This window comes from Phascolarctos cinereus, unplaced genomic scaffold (genome assembly GCF_003287225.1).
Source record: "Phascolarctos cinereus isolate Bilbo 61053 unplaced genomic scaffold, phaCin_HiC Scaffold_726;HRSCAF=1367, whole genome shotgun sequence".
Taxonomy (NCBI): Eukaryota; Metazoa; Chordata; class Mammalia; order Diprotodontia; family Phascolarctidae; genus Phascolarctos; species Phascolarctos cinereus.
In genome coordinates, this window is record NW_027556098.1 from 136,233,449 (window position 1) to 136,252,962 (window position 19,514).

The 19,514-nt window shown below is 34.5% G+C and overlaps 1 protein-coding gene across 1 annotated transcript in view; it reads left to right on the plus strand.

Moving 5' to 3' along the window:
- The window catches only part of MAP3K2 (mitogen-activated protein kinase kinase kinase 2), a 107,716-nt gene that overhangs the window by 55,663 nt on the left and 32,539 nt on the right, over positions 1-19,514 (plus strand). Inside the window, exons 5-9 of the mRNA XM_020967145.2 lie at positions 1,468-1,567; positions 7,728-7,841; positions 9,469-9,559; positions 15,118-15,248; positions 15,786-15,865. Of these exons, the coding sequence (XP_020822804.1) occupies positions 1,468-1,567; positions 7,728-7,841; positions 9,469-9,559; positions 15,118-15,248; positions 15,786-15,865 (516 nt within the window). The remainder of the gene's footprint in view (positions 1-1,467; positions 1,568-7,727; positions 7,842-9,468; positions 9,560-15,117; positions 15,249-15,785; positions 15,866-19,514) is intronic.

Consider the following 19,514-nt stretch of genomic DNA (forward strand, 5'->3'; position numbering starts at 1 on the left):
TAAGTGAGTTCCCTGTGGGCACACATTCACACAACTAAGATGTATCAGAGGCAGGACTTGACTTCAGATGTTCCTGATTTCAAAGCCAGGTCTATGCAGCACTCTTTTAACCAGTATAGAACTATTATTGCAAGAGAAGATATCTTGCAAGGGATAGTTCACCTGTCATATTTATGGAGAACAGAAGAATTTATGACCAAACAGGAGATAGAGAACATTATGAAATGCAAAATGGATGATTTTGATTATATTAAATTGAAAAGGTTTTGCACAAACAAAGCCAATGCAGCCAAGATTAGGAGGGAAACAGAAAACTGGGAAAGAATTGTTACAACCAGTGTCTCTGATAAGGGCCTCATTTCTAACATATATAGAGAACTAAGTCAAATTTACAAGAGTTCAAGTCATTCCCCAATTGATAAATAGTCAAAGGATATGAACAGGCAGTTTTCAGATGAAGAAATTAAAGCTATCTGTAGTCATATGAAAAAATGTCCTAAGTCACTATTGATCAGAGAAATGCAAATCAAAACAACTCTGAGGTACCACATCACACCTATCAGATTGGCCAACATGAGAAAACAGGAAAATGATAATGTTGGAGAAGATGTGGGAAAATTGGAACGCTAATGCATTGTTGGTGGAGTTGTAAACTGATCCACCCATTTTCGAGAGCTATTTGGAATGATGCCCAATGGGCTATAAAAATGTGCATACCTTTTGACCCGGCAATACCACTTCTAGGGCTGTATCCCAAAGAGATTATAAAAATGGGAAAAGGACCCACATGTACAAAAATATTTATAGCAGCTCTTTCTGTGGTGGCCAAGAATTGGAAATTGAGGGGATGCTCATCATTTGGGGAATGGCTGAATAAGTTGTGGTATATGAATATAATGGAATACTATTGTACTATAAGAAATGATGAATAGGCAGACTTCAGAAAAACCTGGAAAGACTTGTATGGACTGATGCTGAGTAAAGTGAGCAGAACCAGGAGAACGTTGTACACAATAGCAGCCACATTATGCAGTGACTACTTTGATAGACTTCGCTGTTCTCAGCAATGCAAAGATCTCCAAAAGTGTCATGATGGAAAATGTTATCCATATCCAGGGAAAGAACTGTGGTGTTTGAATGCAGATCGAGGCATACTATTTGATCTTTTTTTTTCTTCTATTTTGTTTTGTTTCCTCTCTCTTGTGGTTCTTCCTGTTGGTTCTAATTTTTCCTTACAACATGACTAATGTGAAAATATGTTTAATAGGAGTATATGTAGGGCCTATATCAGATTGCGCACTGTCTTGGGGAGGGAAGTGGGGAAGAAGAGGGAGAAAAATTTAAAACTCAAAAGTGTATGGAAGTGATTGTTAAAAACTAAAAATAAATTAATTTAAAAAAAGAGTAGATCTTTAGATATTGGTCTTATAAGACCAATAAAAACCTTATCAATTTGTATCTTTACAGAATCCTTCAATTTCCCAGACCACTTAGATTAGAAGAGCTGAGTTCTAAAGCCAAAATTGCTTTTGGACAGTCTATGGATCTACATTATACCAATAATGAGGTAACATAAAGAACTTCTGTTTTCTATATTTAATACCTGTGGTAGGCAGTTAATAAATGTTGGATAAATAATTGAATAATTTTATGCTCTTCTTAAACTAGATGAGAGAGTGTTTCAGGCAGTACTGCTTTGCTTCTTAGTATTCAAAGAAGATAGTGTATATTAGATGCATAAGTAACCAAAATTAAATTTTGTACCTTTCTTTGCTTACATTTTAGTTTCTTTATATGTTTCTGATTTGTCAAAAGACTGGCAAAACCTGCAATGAAATTATATAATAATAAACCTTATGGAAAAATAATGAATTTTATATATTTATTAGAAAATTTTCCCTTTCTTTCTCATGTGACACAAGCCTCCAAACTTTCCACGTGAAGTTCTTATTCAGCTTTAGTAATAATATATTAGTCAGTGGAATTTATATAGATAAGATATATCTGTCTCTGTATCTCACAACTAAAACTTTCAGATCTTATTCTTAGCATTGGTTGAGATGTTATTTGATTATTCTGTCCAGTTTCTCAGTTTGGGCTTTAGATAATCAGAGAAGGAAGTCAATGAGTAAAAATTTTTAAGTACCAGCTATTTGCCAGGCATTGTGATAAGCACTGGGGGATGTAAAGGAAGGCAAAAGACAGTCCCTATTCTCAAGGAGCTCCCAGTCAAATGGCAGAGAAAAACTCAAATGACTTTGTACAAGTAAGACATATACAGGATAAATAGGAAATTGTCAATAGTTGGAAGCCATTAAAATTAAAGGGGATTATAAAAGATTTCCTATATAAGGTGAGATTTTGATTAGGACTTCAAGGAGGCTGAAAAACAGAGATGAGGAAAGAGAGCATTTCAGAAATAGGAGATAACTAGTGAAAATTCCTGGAGTAGGGAAATAGAGTTTCTCTTCTTGTTCAAAGAATAGCTAGGAGACTAATGTCATTGGATTGCAGAATGTATGGGGGACTATAAAGTGTAAGAAGACCGAAAGATAAAAAGTAGAGTGAAACAGGCTATAAAGGACTTAGAATGCCAAGTAGAAAATTTTACATTTGGTTGTGGAAGTGATGAGTTGCCAGTGGATTTTCTTGAGAAGGGGTTTGACATAGTCAGACCTGCACTTTGGAGTGATGAGAGATTTGTGGCAGGGAGACCAACCAGCAGATTATTGCAGTAGTCCAGGCATGAGGTAACGAAGGTGGTAGCAGTTTCAGAGAAGAGAAGGGGACATATATAAGATGTTACTAAGGTAAAAATCTGCTAGACTTGACAACAGATTGGATAGGAATGAGAGAGTGAGGAATTGAGGATCACAGCTAGGTTGTGAGCCTGGGTGACTAGGAGGAGGTTGGTGCCCTCAACAGTAATAGAGAAGTTGGGAAGAGGGAAGAGTTTAGGGGAGTGCAAGAATGATTTGTTTTAGACATGTTGAGTTTAATATGTCTATGGGTCATCCCATTCAAGATGTCCATTGGGCTATTGGAGACACAAATCTGAAGTTTGGGGCTGATAAGTAACTTTGAGTGTAGGGAGGATAATTGAATCCATGGAAGCTAATGAAATTTCAAAATGAAATAGTGTAGAAGGAGAAGTGAAGAGAGCCCAGGACAGAGCCCTGTCCTAGAACATGGACACTTCATTAACAACAGATTACTTCTTATCCTGTGTGATTCTTTTCATTGTCTTTCTCCAAATCTTCCATAGAAGATCTTTTCCATAGTACTAGAAGATTACTCTCATTCTTTTAATATTTCATGGCTACCGGTACTGCACTAAGGTTGTACACTTGATGTCTCTCACTCTTGCTACATGACTAGCCAAGCTCTTTTTCTGTACTTAGATATCTTTTGTACCACTTCTGGTTACATAAACCACCTTTGGTAATATTCTGCAGACTGATTACACCAAACCATGCTTCTTTTCATATGTACTGTTTTCATTGCTTTGATTCTGAAATTGTCATTTTCATGTTTAACAGTCATATATTATTATTGGGATGATCTCTCTCTCTCTCTCTGTATACCAATAACTGAGATCACTGAACAGTAAATATTATAGGATCTTATATTCTTTACAGCTCTCAAATCAGTTATATGACTGTTTTTAGATATGGTCTGTTGTAAAAGATTGTCTCCTAAAGCATACTTGTTTGTATTTGCATCAAGGATTTACTTGATACATGCACAGGCCAGTATCACAAAGATTTTATAGGGATAAGAAAGTAAGCATATGTGTTGGTAGATATTAGTGTTGTCTTAGTTGCCTCATTTGAGGTAATAATACTAGCTGTGATTTTTTTTCCATTCTATGAGAATTTTCTCCTTTGATATATATTAAAAATTAATCTTTCTTTAAGTTATTGCCTCTAGCATAGATTTTCTCTATATATTTGGTTAGGTCCAGCCACTGTGATTATATATTCAAATGTGACCTAAGAATCTAAAATTTTCATGTTTCACCATAAATAAAACCTTCTAGGAAACATTTCTATATTAAACTACATGTAGCAGAAAGCAATAATATTAATAATATTGTTACCCAGGGATATTGTGATGTATTATGGTATAAATATGTGATCTGTACACACTGTGGTTCTATCTTAAGTATTAGAAATATAATATACAGACTTCTGTATCTCTGGTATAAAAATGAGTCAAGATTATTTCCTTCTATCATATTAAGAAGAATTTTGTTCCTATAGGATAAATGGATAAATGTGTAAGAGATTTGCCATAGCATCCTTATATTGGTGTGACTTTTTAAAGCTTATGAAGCACTTTCCTCCCACCAGCTGTGGGAAGTGCAAATATTGTCATGTCCTTTTTATAACTAATAAACTAAGACTGAGAAGTAAAGTAACCTGACCAAGGCCCCATAGCTTAGAAGTGCCTGAGGCAGGATTCAAACCCACTCCTCTAATTCTAAGTTCAACACTTAATTTTACTATACCATCCTGCCTCTCATGTAGCTCTTACATATACCAATTAAAATTCATGTTTGGAATAAATTTGAAGATGAATTTGTAAATGTTTCTTTTTGAATCTTGGTATTATCTGCCAGTGTAATAACTCCATCATGGAAGAAAATGAGATTCATTTGTCATGACTTGTAGTTTCTTCCTTGATTTGTAAATGCTTACAATCTATCCATTTAATAATCCCCTATATTTTTGTTAGAGATTGATATCAAGTTCATCAATCTGTGGTTTCTAGAATCTGACTTAAGACTTTCCTGCTCCCATAAAAACTAGGACATTTTCTGCCTATTGTTTATGATTTATCAAAGACCACTGGCAGTATTTTAAAAATTATATTGGAAAATTCTTTTAGTACATTGGGAGTTAACTTAAACATGGACCTGAATACACAGACCCATTTAAAGTGGCTAGTGTTTTTTTAACATCTTTTTTCTTCCAGTTTTTCCAGTTTCTCGATGAAGAAAATAGAAACAATAGCATTTGAATTAGTTCTGTCTTTTCTGTTGTCTTTCAACATGTGTTTTTCCAAACTGAGGGCCTATTCTTTCTTTATTCTTGCCTCAAAGCTAGCCTTTTATTTTCCCTGTCATTTTTTATAAGACTTGGCTCTTTCTGGGCTTTAGCTTTCCTGATACTATTCTTTCAGGTTTCTTCCGTAAGATAGATTAAAGTAGTGTACATACAGAGGCTGGTAAGTAATTTAATTCTAGCAGTTGGTGGTTTGTTAGCTTACTTGTTGATCACAGCAGTTCTGTTATTAGTATCATAGGACCAGAGTTGTAAAAGAGTCTCTAGACTTTTTTAGGCCAACCTCAGCTTTCATTTTACAGTTGAGTAAACTGAGGCCTACAGCAGTTGAAGTGATTTGCCCAAAGTCTCTCAGGTAGGTAGTGGCAAAGCTAGAATTCAAACTTAGGTCATCTGATTAAATCCAATGTAACCTGGACCACCTAATGCCTGATTTCTCTCAGCCACTAGTGTCCTCCTCACTAAATACCTTGTATTTAACCATATTATTTTGTATTTACTCTATGTGTGTTGTTGGGTACATAAACACACACAAATAATGAATTATAAGTTTCTTGAGAGGATTGATCCACTATTTTTCTTTGTGTCACTAGTATATAACACAGTGCCTGGCCATGGTAGGCACTTAATAAATACTCATTTAATGATTGTTACAAAAACAGTTCATTGATCAGGATGGAAGTTGGATAAAAGTATTTATAGTTCTTGAAAAATCATCATCTCTACTAGAAAAGTAACTTAATTACATGCCCTAATGTCATAGATTAGTAGCATTCTAGTGTATGAAGGACTGAATTTTTGTGGATCTGATTCTTTTGTTAATAAAACCTAGCTTCCCTATTTGGGGCTGCCTATTTTAGCTAAAATAAAGTAAATTTTAAATAACAGACTTTAAAATAAATTTTGAATTTTAAAATAAAGTAAATGGAAGGAAACTTCCATTTATCCTGAACTGAAACAGCCAGTAATCTCAAATTGCCATTTTAATATTATTATGAAATAGTATAGAATAATAGATACTCATAATGAAAAACATAAGGCATAGCAATATCCAGAAATGTCTTCTGAACCAATAAATTTTTAATCACTAAACTACTGATTAAATTCAGTGGTTTTACTGTTAAATTTATTTCATAGAAATTCTTGCAAATATATTGGGAAAATATCAGCATTAAAAAAATTTTTTAATGCCCCTTTTAGTAGATAACCTTATTGAAACTTTTTCATGGACAATAGAACAGAAAACCTTTTTTTTTTTTAAACTAAGTAGAGACAGGAAAGGCTCTGCCCTTTGAGACTAGGTTCCATTTGCTGTGTGCTTATTTGATCAGTCAGTTCTATTCTAACATAACAGAGAAAACCTGTTTTCATGAATAAGATTGAAATGTTCTCAATAAGCAGGGAAGAAAAATATTCTGTGATTTATTTCGAATAATTTATACAAGCTGAGGATTGTTCTCTAGTCTACGGTCTAAGAGACCTTAGAACATAGGAGATAGTTTTGTTTTGTTCTTTTTAAACCAACTCTGCCACATCAGAAGTATGGGCATTTATCCAAACCACTACTCCAGGAACCTCTCCAGAATTGTCAGATATTCAAGTCAGCAAACTAGAGGCATTTAAATTAGTATTTAGTTACTGTACTTCAAGCTAGAGTTGTTTGGTTTTTTTCTAAGAGCAATAGTATCTTAGAGAAGTAAATAAACCTATTGTAAATAATTTTTTGGAAGAAGTCGATAATTCCTATTTCTTCCTTGTTGGAGGCTGCTTAATATGTAGAAAGAGAACTAACTTTGGAGTCAAAAGACCTGGTTTCAAATGTGACCTGGCTTGCCAGGTGCAGCCTTGGATAAGTCATTTAAGCTCCATGGGCCTCATTTTCCTCATTGGTAAAATAAGAGATTAGACTGGGTGGCCTCTGAGTTCCCTTTCAGCTCTAAATCTGTGGTTCTATGATTTTTGAATGAAAACGCTTAAAAAAGCTGCACAAAATATTTCCCATTTCTTTGAAGTATTTTTCCTGTGTTTAAAATGTCATCAGAGCATTAGGATTGAAAACCAAAAGAAACAACAGAACTGATGAATGTCTGTATAAAATGCTGTCCGATTTGGAAAGAAAATCGTGAAAATATTCCAATTAGAAAGGTCATTCAGTTATAGTATATCTTTCTTAGATGAAAATTGAAGTGTAGAGAAAAATTGCAAGTATAGTCAATTATAAAAATGTAATATGATCATATAAAGAAGTATCTCCAGATAATTAATTTTAACTGCTTTCTGACAGAATTGAAAGTAAGTAGTAAGCTGGAGTATCATGGTAATTATTTCACCATACTCACATGATTAATGTTGGAAAGTTCGGTAGAAATATCAGAAGTATCTAGATTTTTACTTTATTTTTTTCTTCCTAAGTATCTATACTGAGTGGCAAAAAATTCACTTTAAAAGAATTGTTTCACTCATTGTACTTGTATCCCTAGTGCCTAGCACCTAGTAGATGTTTAATAAATTATTGTTGATTGATTGAAGGCATGAGAGAATTTGAACTGTACCTCAGTGTGGCATCCTAACAATCAGATGAATTAACCTGCCAGTGTAGAAGCATCATGGTGACTGCTGTCTATTCCTAATTAAGATATCTTCTCTTTAAAACTTGTCTAGCTGGTGATTCCATTAACTACACAAGATGACTTGGACAAAGCTGTAGAACTATTAGATCGCAGCATTCACATGAAGAGTCTCAAGATACTACTTGTAACACATGGTCATATACAGGTATGTTTGCATACTTCATTCTAGGCCTTGATAATCAATTTCAATAAAGTTCTGCCGATGACATATAGTTAAGACAAGTACTATACAATTAGTGGTCACATCTGTAATATAATTGAATGTAAATTTGTTGTTAGTACGATTCTTATGATTACATATGTCCCAATTCTTAAAGAACATAGCAAAAATTAAAGACAAGAATGGTATATTTTAGGCATGAATCTTTTTTTTTCTAATGGCATTTAAGAAACAAGTAACATGAAGTAAGATTTGAAAGATTTACTGAGACATGTGTAGATGCTGAAGCATGTTCCAGATTGAGGCTACATGGGAACATTGAAGAAGAAATATGATGTGGTGGAAAGATTTTTGGATTTGGAGTCAGAAGAGCGGAGTTTAAGTTCCTTCTCTTCTACTTGCTAGCTCTGTGAAGTTGCGCAGATAACTTTTCTGAGGCCCAGTTCCCTTACCTGTGAAATGGGAATAATACTAGTTGTACTAATTACTTCACTGGTTTATGGTGTTAATGAAATGAGATATCTAAAATACTTTGTAAATTATAAAATGTTCTATTAATTTAAGCTATATAAATGTTAATATTTGTAGTTAAATAATTGAAAGATCAATTAGTGGTGGTACTTCCACATCCACTTACTAGATCTATAGACATTATGGATTTCTGTGACCAAAAATTTCAATACCTGGTGACCAACCTCCTAGTAATGATTATTATCCTATTAACTGTAGGAAGACCATTATCTAGGAGTAAATGGAAAATCTACTTTAGTCAGCAAATAATTTATTATGTACCTACAGTGTGCCAGGCACTGTGCTAATTAGATACAAAATAAAAAAAAATTCTCTGCTCAAGGAGCTCCCAGTCTAATGGGGTTGACAATATGTAAACAACTGTGTACAAATGAGCTGTTGACCAGAAAATCAGAGATAATCAAAAGAAGGAAGGCACTAGAATTAAGGGGGATCTGAAATGGCTTCCTGTAGAAGGTGGGATTTTAGTTGGAATTTGAGGAAAACCAGGAAACAGATATCCAGAAGGGGAGCATTCCAGGCGTAGGAGACAACCAGTAAAAATGCCTAGAGTAGAGAAATGGAATTTATTGTGCAAGGAACAGCAAGGACACCAGGGTCAGTAGATTGCAGAGTATGTGAGGTACTATAAAGTGTATGAAGACTGGGGGAGGAGATATGAAGGACTTTAAGAGCCAAACAGAGGATTTTATATTTGGTCCTGAGATGATGGGGCTAGATAGAAGAAAAACAAAAAGACTTCATATAGAATTTGTATAAACAGAATTGACTGTAGAAAACCCCTTTTTTGTGATCCTCAAAGGATGACTTTCATATAGCTTATTTCATAATTTAATGGTCACGTATGATGTTTTATTGTGTAATTTCAGTGGCAACATATAGAATAAAGTTATTGTACTCTGTAAGTCTGCATGGACAAGAAAGCAGATAATTTACCATGAGTAGATTGCCAGTGTTAGAGGAAGAAATAAAAAAGTTCTCAGAATAACAAAGTGGGTTATACTTGGAAGGAAATAAATATGTCCCCTTTGATAGAATAATATGGGAAAGTTTCATTTATTTTTCTTTTTTCAATTATTAGGCTGCTAACTTGGAGCCTTTGCCATCACTGGAAGATTTGGATAATACAGTATTTAGAGTAACAGAGATTAAAAAACGGCTTCCTGTGATAGGTAAGAACTCCCATTTACTGAGTACAGAATAGAGGTAGGTTTTGAGGGGTTTTTTCTAGGCTTTCAGGTAGGTATCATACAAAATTATCTTTGCTTAATAGGAATCTGCTTGTGGTTTCTTTCACCTTTCTTAGTAACCCTCTTCCTGTATGCAGTAGTTCTTCAAGAATGTATTTCAGAAGGGGCAGCTAGGGGGCACGGTGGATGGAGCACCAGCCCTGGATTCAGGAGGACCTGAGTTCAAATCCAGCCTCAGACACATAACACTTACTAGCTGTGTGACCCTGGGCAAGTCACTTAACCCCATTGCCTTGCCAAAAAAAAGCAAAAACAAAAGAATGTATTTCAGACAACAATAACAAAAAACCTGAATCCTGTTTAATTATAATGACCAACCAGCTTTGACCTAAAGAAGAGAGGAGAAAATGTATCTCCCTCCCTTCTTTGTAACTGTAGGTGTGGGATATTGCATAAATTGTGAAGACTCTGTTGATGTATTGGTTAGTTTTTTCAGAATGTCTTTTTTCCCTTCATTTTTATTCTTTGTTATAAGTTTTAATCTCCAAGGAAAGGGGTAAGAAGGGATATGTATAGAAAAATGAAGGTATAGTTTTTGTTATTGTTGACAAGTTGTGTCCAACTCTTTGTGACCCCATTTGGGGTTTTCTTAGCAAAGATGCTGGAGTGGTTTACCGGTTTCTTCTCCAGCTCATTTTACAGATGAGGAGATTAAGTCAAACAGAGTTACATAACTTAACTAGGGTCACACAAGGGTCTTTCAAGTATTACAAGGTTAGTAATCACCAGTGTTAATGGGTTTTTTTTCTACTATAGTTTCTTTATATTTGGCAAAATCTCAAAATTATTAATATCATGAAGAGGTTTACTTCTACAAAAAAAATCAATAACCTTAATTTAACAGATAAACTTAATTCTGCATTTTTAAACTAATTTTTTCAGTTTGTTAAGAACAAAGTAAAAATAAAAATTGCTAACTATTTCCAGGTAATTATTTATTTCTACTTAATTCAGTGCTTTTGCATCTTGTTTGCACTAATACATGTCAACTGAATATCAGTTGGAAGAAATATGGTTTCTCCCTACTGTTAAATAACTAAATCTTTTAAATAGGTAGTAGACAGTTTTATGCATGGATAATTATAAAAGGGAATGGAAAAATTTCAAGGATCTAGGGCTAATTAATAGTAATTGTGATGATGAAGACAATAATAATTTGTATTTATATAGCACTTGAAGATTTGCAAAGAACTTTATATTTACCTCATCTGATTTATTACATTTGTTTTTATCTCATTAGTTTTGGGTAGTGATTTATAATGGAGTTGAAATGATATTGTAATCCCAGAAATATTTTAATAAGTAGTAACCATATTTGTGGAGCATCAACATGTGAACTGTTATACAAAGTAAAAAAAATTGTCTCAACTCCTGACTTAGTCAGTTTTGAGAAAGGATTTAATGGAGAAAGAAAAGTAAAATTATGGATAAGTATAAATTACACAACTACTGAAAATAATGTAGAAGAACTCATAATTGATGAGACTTGGAAAAGGGAGCAGAAAACATAGATGGGAGAAAAAAATGCATGCCCCAATGAGAGAAGCATGGGGTTGAAGTCAGAATTCTGGCAAGAAGTAATCACTGAAGATTAACAAAGAAAACTGTGGAATAAAGTTTTAGAAACAGTAGGAAAGGGCTAAATTGTGCTGTTAACTATAAGAGTAGCTGTTGCTTCATAATTGATAGGCAGTTTTTGACTTTTGCATTTGTATTCCATAGCAACAAACATATACAGCCCCTGTCATTGCTGCTGGTTGATAAAGGATTGATAACTCCATTTCTTAGTAACATTTGTGAACACATCAGTTACATTTTTTTGTTTGTTTTAAAAGAGTTAATGTAAAAGGAACAGAAAAAATAATCATTGATGATAATTTTTATGCAAATATATCTTGATCTAATATTCAGTCATTAGAATCACAAGACACAACATGGTTTATAGTGAAAGGACCTGGATTCAAGTTTTGCCTCTCACATATGTTGGCTTTAACCTTCCAGTATCCAAGGCCACTCAGTTGCTGATCTGCATTAGTAGAGGGAGTTTCCTCACTGGAAGTTCCATACATAGATAAAATAACAGGTGTCAGCCAAACAAATCAAAGTTGATTCAGGAGACATGGGCCCAGATTCCAGCCATGATCATGAACAAATCACAAAATGTGAATTCTTTAGTTTCCTCATCTGTTCTGTTCACCTCAAGGAATTGTTAAGGATCAAGTAACAAACACACACACACACACACACAGACACACACACACGCTTGTGCACACGCACGTATATAAATGTGCTGTTACATTTGTATAAAACTAATGAATGATGAATTTCTTTGTCTTAAAATATATTAGTGCCAACTTAAACTTATCTCCAAACAATACAATTATATTAGTATGTATGAGCTAAATGTACTTAACTTGATCTTTAAATTGCTTAATATAGTCAAAATATAGGTTTAACTTATTTTATCTTCTAGGATGATGAATTCACTCCATTGGATTTCAATACCAGTATGAGACAAAGTTAAAACTATATGAATATAAGACATTTGGTCTTAGAGGAAAGCCCTAGGCTTTGAATGCCTTTGTTATGGCCGTGGTTGTTCGGCCTGGTGTCTATTTAATTTTTTTTGTTTTTTAAGAAAACTTTTCTGGAGTAGAAGGTATGCCAGTATGAAATATCAAGAAGTAATTGGCATACTACTAACAAAAACTGGGAAAATAATGTTCTCCCAAAATGCCTAAGTGGCACAGTAGATGGAGTGCTGGTCCTGGAGTCAGGTCAAGTAGACCTGAGTTCAGATCCAGTTTTAGATACTTTCTAGCTGTGTAACCCTGGGCAAGTCACTTAACTCCTATTTGCCTCAGTGTCCTCATTTATAAAATGGGGGTAATAAAAATAGCACCTGCATTCCAGGATTGTTGTGAAGATCGAATGAAATAATCATGTTAAAGCACTTAGCACAGTACCTGTCACATAGTACATGATACACACACACAGAATTTTGTTGATTGGTCATGTCCAACTCTTGGTAACTCAGTTTGGGGTTTTCTTGGCAAAGATACTAGAATGGTTTGCCATTTTCTTCTCCAGCTCATTTTACAGATGAAGAAACAGGCAAACAGGGTTACACAACTAGTAAGGGTCTGAGGATAGATTTGAACTCAGGTCCTCCTGACTCCAGAGCTTTCACTCTATCCACTACGCTACACCACATAGCTGCCATATATGTGTAGTATATGGATATATACACATATATTTGTGTGTATATATACACACAACATATACATATTAACTATTATTAGCTAGCTGTTCTTCCCAGCTTTTGTTCCTAACTTTTCACACCAAGAATGTATTGGCATTTCTCTTACATGACAGTCATCCTCTCTGTCTAATCCTCAACCTTTCCGTATTTATGTTTTCTTTTCCTACTGCCTGCAGATATATTCAAGTCTCTCCTATCTTTTAAGAAAACACATTCATCAGACCCTACCATTCCCTCAGGCTGTTGTCTAGGAAGCCACACTCTTGGAAAAAGCTGTCTGCATTCATTGCTTCCACTTACTTTCCTCACATTCCTTCTTCAGACCTTTACAATATGACTTGTGACTTTATCACTCAATTAAAATTGCTTTCTCCAAAGTTAATCAATAATCTCTTCATTGCCAAAGTTCATGACATTTTCTCAGATCTCAGTTGCTTAACTTCTCTGCAGCATTTGACACTGTTGACTACTCTTTTTCCTCTCTGGCTTTCCTTAAAACCACTCTCTCCTGGTTCTCCTTCCTGTCTGATCACTCTTTCATGATTCATTATCCTTATCGTGCTCCTACCTCTCTCCCCTTCACAACCTGACCTCAGCCTATATTTCTTGTTATGTTATACATTCTTCCCCTTCCTATAATCTGTTGTTCAGGCAAATTGACCTTCTTCCTGTTCCCTTACACAGGGCACTCCGTCTCCTAACACCATGACTTTGCAGGGGCTATCTCCCATACCTGGAATATATTCCCTCTTCACCATTGTATGTAGGATAAAACACATAATCCATAGGCTATCACTTAAGTACTTGTCCAATCTACCTCTAACAACTAATGGTAATCTATGCCACCACCTCTTGAATAAGAGGTGATGCATTTGAGATGCAGACTGACATACCACTTTGAATGTAGATAGTGCATGACCATGGGAGAAAATAAATTCATTCTAGTTTAAAAATTGGGGTCATGAAGAATCAGACGTGACTGAACAACAACAAAAAATTAAAAATAAAGTAATGACTATCTAGTTCTGACCTATGTTTCTAGCATCATTTTATACTGCTTCCCTTCACAAACTCAATTTCAGGCAAACTAGACTACACACATTCTCAGAGCTTAATACTCTGTCTCCTTCTTGTCCCTGTGAATTTACATGTAATTCTTCATTGCTGAAATGCACTTTCTTCTCATTGCTGCCTTTTAGAATTCTTGGCGATGTTCAAGGTTTATCTCTTCCATTGAAACCTTCCCCAATACTCCCAGTTAATAGTGTTCTCTCCCATCTCAATTTTCCTTTTATTATACACATATGTATACATGTTACATCTCCCAGATCTCCTTGAGTTCAGGTACTATTTTGGTTTTGTCATTCTGTCCTCCCTTGAATAATGCTTTACCCGTTCAATTCATTTAAGCTTGACTCTCTTTAGAGAAATCCCCAGAAGTAATTGTATCTTTTAGGGTTCACCATATTTCAGCTTTCAGCTTTGCAAATTCAGAAAGATGTGGTAAGGAGTTGGTAGATTGATTCATAGAAAGCAAAACTCAGAATAGACTGATTTATAAACTAAGTTGCTAATTCATTTATAATGGGAAATATGTCTAGGATAAAGGCTGATTCTGGTTATCCATCCATCCTTATAGCTGGGCCTCTCAAGAAATCATATTACAGATCAGAAAGTTGTTTTTTGTTTTTGTTTGTTTTGATAAATAATTATAGCAAGGAGAGAGCTATGTTCTTCAGGAACATATTTAAAAAATAAATTCTGATATTACTTGTTTCTTATACTACCTACATTTCCTAATATTATACTTCTCTTTGCCCTCCCCACTCCCCTGACACTCCTTAAATCAGGGCTTCTTAAACTTTTTTTGGTTTCATGGAGCCCTGTGGCAGTTTGCTGAAACTTATGGACTCTTCAGGCTAATGTTTTTAAATGGAAAACAATTACTGAAATGCAGTTATAAACTTTTTGTTTTAAAAAACAAGTTCACAGACCCCCAAGTTAAGAACCTTTAATCTATAGGAACCCAAATGTTGGAGATAATTTATATTTTGCCAGTGATTGACAACTTGAAATATTTAAAAATCTATTAGTATAAGTTAATTAAAGTATTCAAGCTATGGTTTGAAAATCTTTGTTAAAATAGAATATAAATAAATTTATTTACTGATAATTATATGTTCAGTATTTTAGTGCCTTTTTTTTTTTCAATTTAAAGTTCCTACTACCAGAGATAGAAGTTCACCTCCCCCTGGTTACATTCCAGATGAACTACATCAGGTTGCTAGAAATGGGTCATTTACTAGTATCAACAGTGAAGGAGAGTTTATTCCAGAAAGCATGGACCAAGTAAGTAAATTAATTGTATGATGGGGGGGGGGGCTGTCAAGATCATGGAACCTTTATTAACAAAGGTTTGCCAGGTACCTGATATATATCTTATTTTGACCTACATAATCTGTAATAACTTTCTTCTCTAGTAGGTTGAACAGAGCAACTCCTGTTGTTCACTAAGTTGGGACTAGTGTTTTACTTTATGTGCAGGTGTTTGTTTTTGTATAGAAAAATCTAGCTTCTCAGTGTTTTTTATTTAAAAAAATTATATCTGCTAATTCAGAGATCATCAGTGGTTTTATATGTGTTTCAGAGGGAAAAAGGGGAAGGCTAATAGAGTGATTATAATTTTCTGCTGTAACTCTGTGACATAGGAATTTGAGGGCTTTAAAAACTTTATTAATATTTTTAAAATATTGCCATTTTGAGGTATTAAAATGGAATACTTCTCTTTATGGAAACATAAACATAGTGACTTATCTGGAGAAACTAATTTTAAGCCTGACATCCAGAAACTTCTCCTTCAACATTATAGTGATATTCCATTTCTAGATGTTGGATCCACTCTCATTGAGCAGTCCTGAAAATTCTGGCTCAGGAAGCTGTCCATCACTTGATAGCCCTCTGGATGGGTAAGGCTCTGAGTGCTTATCTATGGTAGATATTCAGAGAGATATGGGTGGCAGTGAAGGTAAATAAGAATATTATATTCTTAAGCTTAACTTTAGCAAGTCACTTAGGTTCTTTGGGTCTTCATCTTTAAAAATTGTTGGACATCCATTTCATCAAATTCCTTTCAATGCTGAATACCTAAGTACCTTTTATTTTCCAAAATGTGTTTAAAACAGCTTAAACTGAGAACTGAAGCCTATTTATGTTTCAGTTTTAGTTTTTTTATATGCTATTTTTAAAATATATAGGATTTTTAATCTGCCTGCTTCCAAAAACTCTTTAAAGTAGCATATAAAATTAACACTTTAAATGAAATAATAAAAGGAACAAAAACTAGTTAAAAGGAACAGAGAAGTAATGTTGCAAATCAACAAGGGTACGTAGACTACCTTAATATCTAGCACTGAATTTAGCTCTGAGTTTCCTGGAAGCTAAGGCAAAGAGGAAAACCCAAAAGTTAATCTGGAGAGACAGACTTTTGCAGGCACTGAATTCAAGGAAGAATTATAATGTGTTTTTATAAAAGTAAGAGGCTTTGGGTAGCAGCAAAATTTGTAACATCCTTAATTCTGATTTATTTTGTGAAGCACAAAAAAGTTTTTCAAAGGATTGTTTCTTAAAGTGACTATAACAATTAAACTAAAGGAATAATTTTAAATCTTAATTCATCAATAAAGGCAAATCCACAGACATCAAGCATGTACTGCTAAATAAACTAGGTGCCCAAGAGAGAGAAAAAATTTTACACTTAAGGAAAACAAGGTTAAGTAACTTGCCAGTTGTCACATATCTCGGAAGTATCTGTGGTAGGACTCAAATTCAGGTCTTCTGACTACAAGTTCATTCTGTCTCACCAAATCATAAGCATAAGAAAAGAGACCAAAATAATTGGAGAAATATTCGATTTTTAAGGGTAGTTCAAACCAGTGTAATGGAAATGGCAATACTATCAAAATTAATTTTCATAGTGCCATACCAATTAAACTAAAAAAGTCTTGCTTTATAGAGCTAGAAAAAGTTAATAACAAAATTCATCTGAAAGAACAAAAGATCAAGAATCTCAAGGGAAAGAATGAAAAAAAGTAGAACAAAAGGGGGCCTAGCAGTACCAGATCTTAAACTACACCACATAGCGTTTTCATCAAAACGATTTTGTACCGGTTCAAAAATAGGGAGGTTGACCAATGAAAAAGATGAAGTACACAACATATAGAAGCTTATGAACTTAGTCTAGTGTTTAGTAAACACAGAGACCCTAGCAACTGGAGTAAGGACTCAGTAGTCAACAAAAATTTCTGGAAAAATTTAAAAGCAGCCTGGCATAAATTAGATTTAGACCAACACTTAATACCATATAACAATAAAAGTTCCAACTGGTTTTAGGAACTAGATTTGAAAGGTCACACCAAGCATAAGAAATATTCTGTCAGTAGTATGAAGGGTGATTGATAGTGGGAGTGAATAAGACCATGAAGACCTGGTGGGAATTATATTATTATAATAGTCTAGGCAGGTGATGGATGGGTAGATTTTTAGGGGAAATAAAGTAAAACAGGACCAAGGACAGAATCTTGGGGAAAACCCACATTAAGGTATCAGGAAGAGGATGAAAAATCAGAGAGGAGTGGAGAAGGGAAGAGAGAACCAGTAGAGTGATGTTTCTGAAATAAAGGGGGGAAAGAATCTATTAGTAAAGGGTAGTGGTGAATGGTGTCAGACATTCAGTGAGATGAAGAGTGAAAACAGGCCATTAGATTAGTAATTAGGAGGTCAGATTAGTCTTAGCAGAGCAGAGGGAGCAAAAGTTAGATTGTAAGGAATGAGTATAAGGAGGAATGCAGAAGTATCAAATGTAGAAAATGATTTTAAGTTGCTTAGCAGTGAAGGGGAGGAGAGAGTGAGAACATTAACTTGATGTTGACATCCTTAGGCAGATAACTCCTAAACCTTTATATACAACTCTAACCTCTTGTTAACATCCACTTCCATGTCATCACCTGCCTACTAGACATCTATCTATACTTAGATATCACATAGGTATCTCAAACCAAGTTTTCTAAAACTCTTCCATATTACCTTAATTTATTTTGATGGCACCACCATCTTCCCAGGCATCTGGGTTTGTAGCCTCAAAGTTGTCCAAGACTTTTCCTTCTCCTCTTTCACCTCTACCTTCTAATCAGTTGCTAAGTCCTATCAGTTTTACCTTCACAGTATTTCTCAAATCTGTCTCATTGCCACCACCCTAGTTTAGGCTTTCATTACCTCTTAGACTATTATGATAATATTCTTAATTGGTCTCCCTTGTTCCATTATCTTCCCTTTCCAGTTAGTATTCTACACACTTCCAAATAATCTTCCCAATGTGCAAGTCTGCCCATTTCCCCTCCTTAAAAAATCAGTGGCTTACTGTTTGCTTCCAGGATAAATTACAGACTCCTCAACCTGGCATGTAAACCCTCCACAATATGACTCCAGCCCACCTTTTTATCCTTTATATTACTCTTTCATGTGCTTTACATTCCAGCCAAATTTATTGTCAGGTAGTGCCAGAATTCAGCATTCCTTCTTTCACCTCTGCATTCACAGAAACTATCCCACTTGCTTGAAATGCACTCCTTTTCATTGTTGCCTTTCCAAATCTTTGTCATCTTTTAAAACTCAGCTCAACTACCACCTACTCCATTAAGCCTATGCAATCCTCCTTCCCTTCACCAGTTATTAGTACTGTTTTTATCCTCAAATTACCTTGTGTTTATTACTCATGTGTCTTTGTGAGAATGTATATTATATTACCTTAGCAGAATCTCAGCCCATTGAGAGTAGTAACATTTATTTTTGTCTTTGTCTCTTCAGTATAATAATTGCTCAGGCAGTGAGTGAAATTGTTTATCATATATGGAGAAAGAAGAGAAGGGTGACAGACAGTACCTTGAGTAATTGTTATTTGACTTGAATAATAGTAATTTTAAAGACTTAAGGAGAAAAGAAGGAGCCATCTAAGGCTACAGAGGAAAAGTTAGAGAATTAGGAGTAAAGCCAGAAGAGTATGATGTCTGGGAAGCCTAGGGAAGAAAGGATAGCCAGGGAGAGATGGGGTGATAAGTGTCGGATGTTGCAAAAAGGTCAGAGAGGGGAGCCACTGAAAACTGACGTTTTATATAGCAAGTTAGAAAATGATTGTTGTATTTTGAGAAAGTCAATATAGTGGATAGGGACAGATGCCAGGACACAAGGAATTGAGGTGAGATACAAACATCTTTAAATCATTTGCTGTACCCTAATGATAGTATCTACAACCAAGTATGGATGATGTGACAAGTACAAATATATAGTACTTCGGTGAACTATGATTTCATCCATGTGTACTTCATGGGTACACATTGCAATCATCCATACTTTCTTAGGCTGTTATTCTTGTTCATGCCTTCATGTTAGCCCTCTATAGAGGACATTAAACTTATCAGAAGGCTTTTTTTTTTGCTACTTCTTATCAAAAAAATTTATTTGCAAGTAAATAAACAATGTTTTGGAAAAAATAAACCCTCAAAACAGATTTTTGTCTACTTTCAAAAAGAAAAAAATAAGGACACCCCCAAAGTATTTACA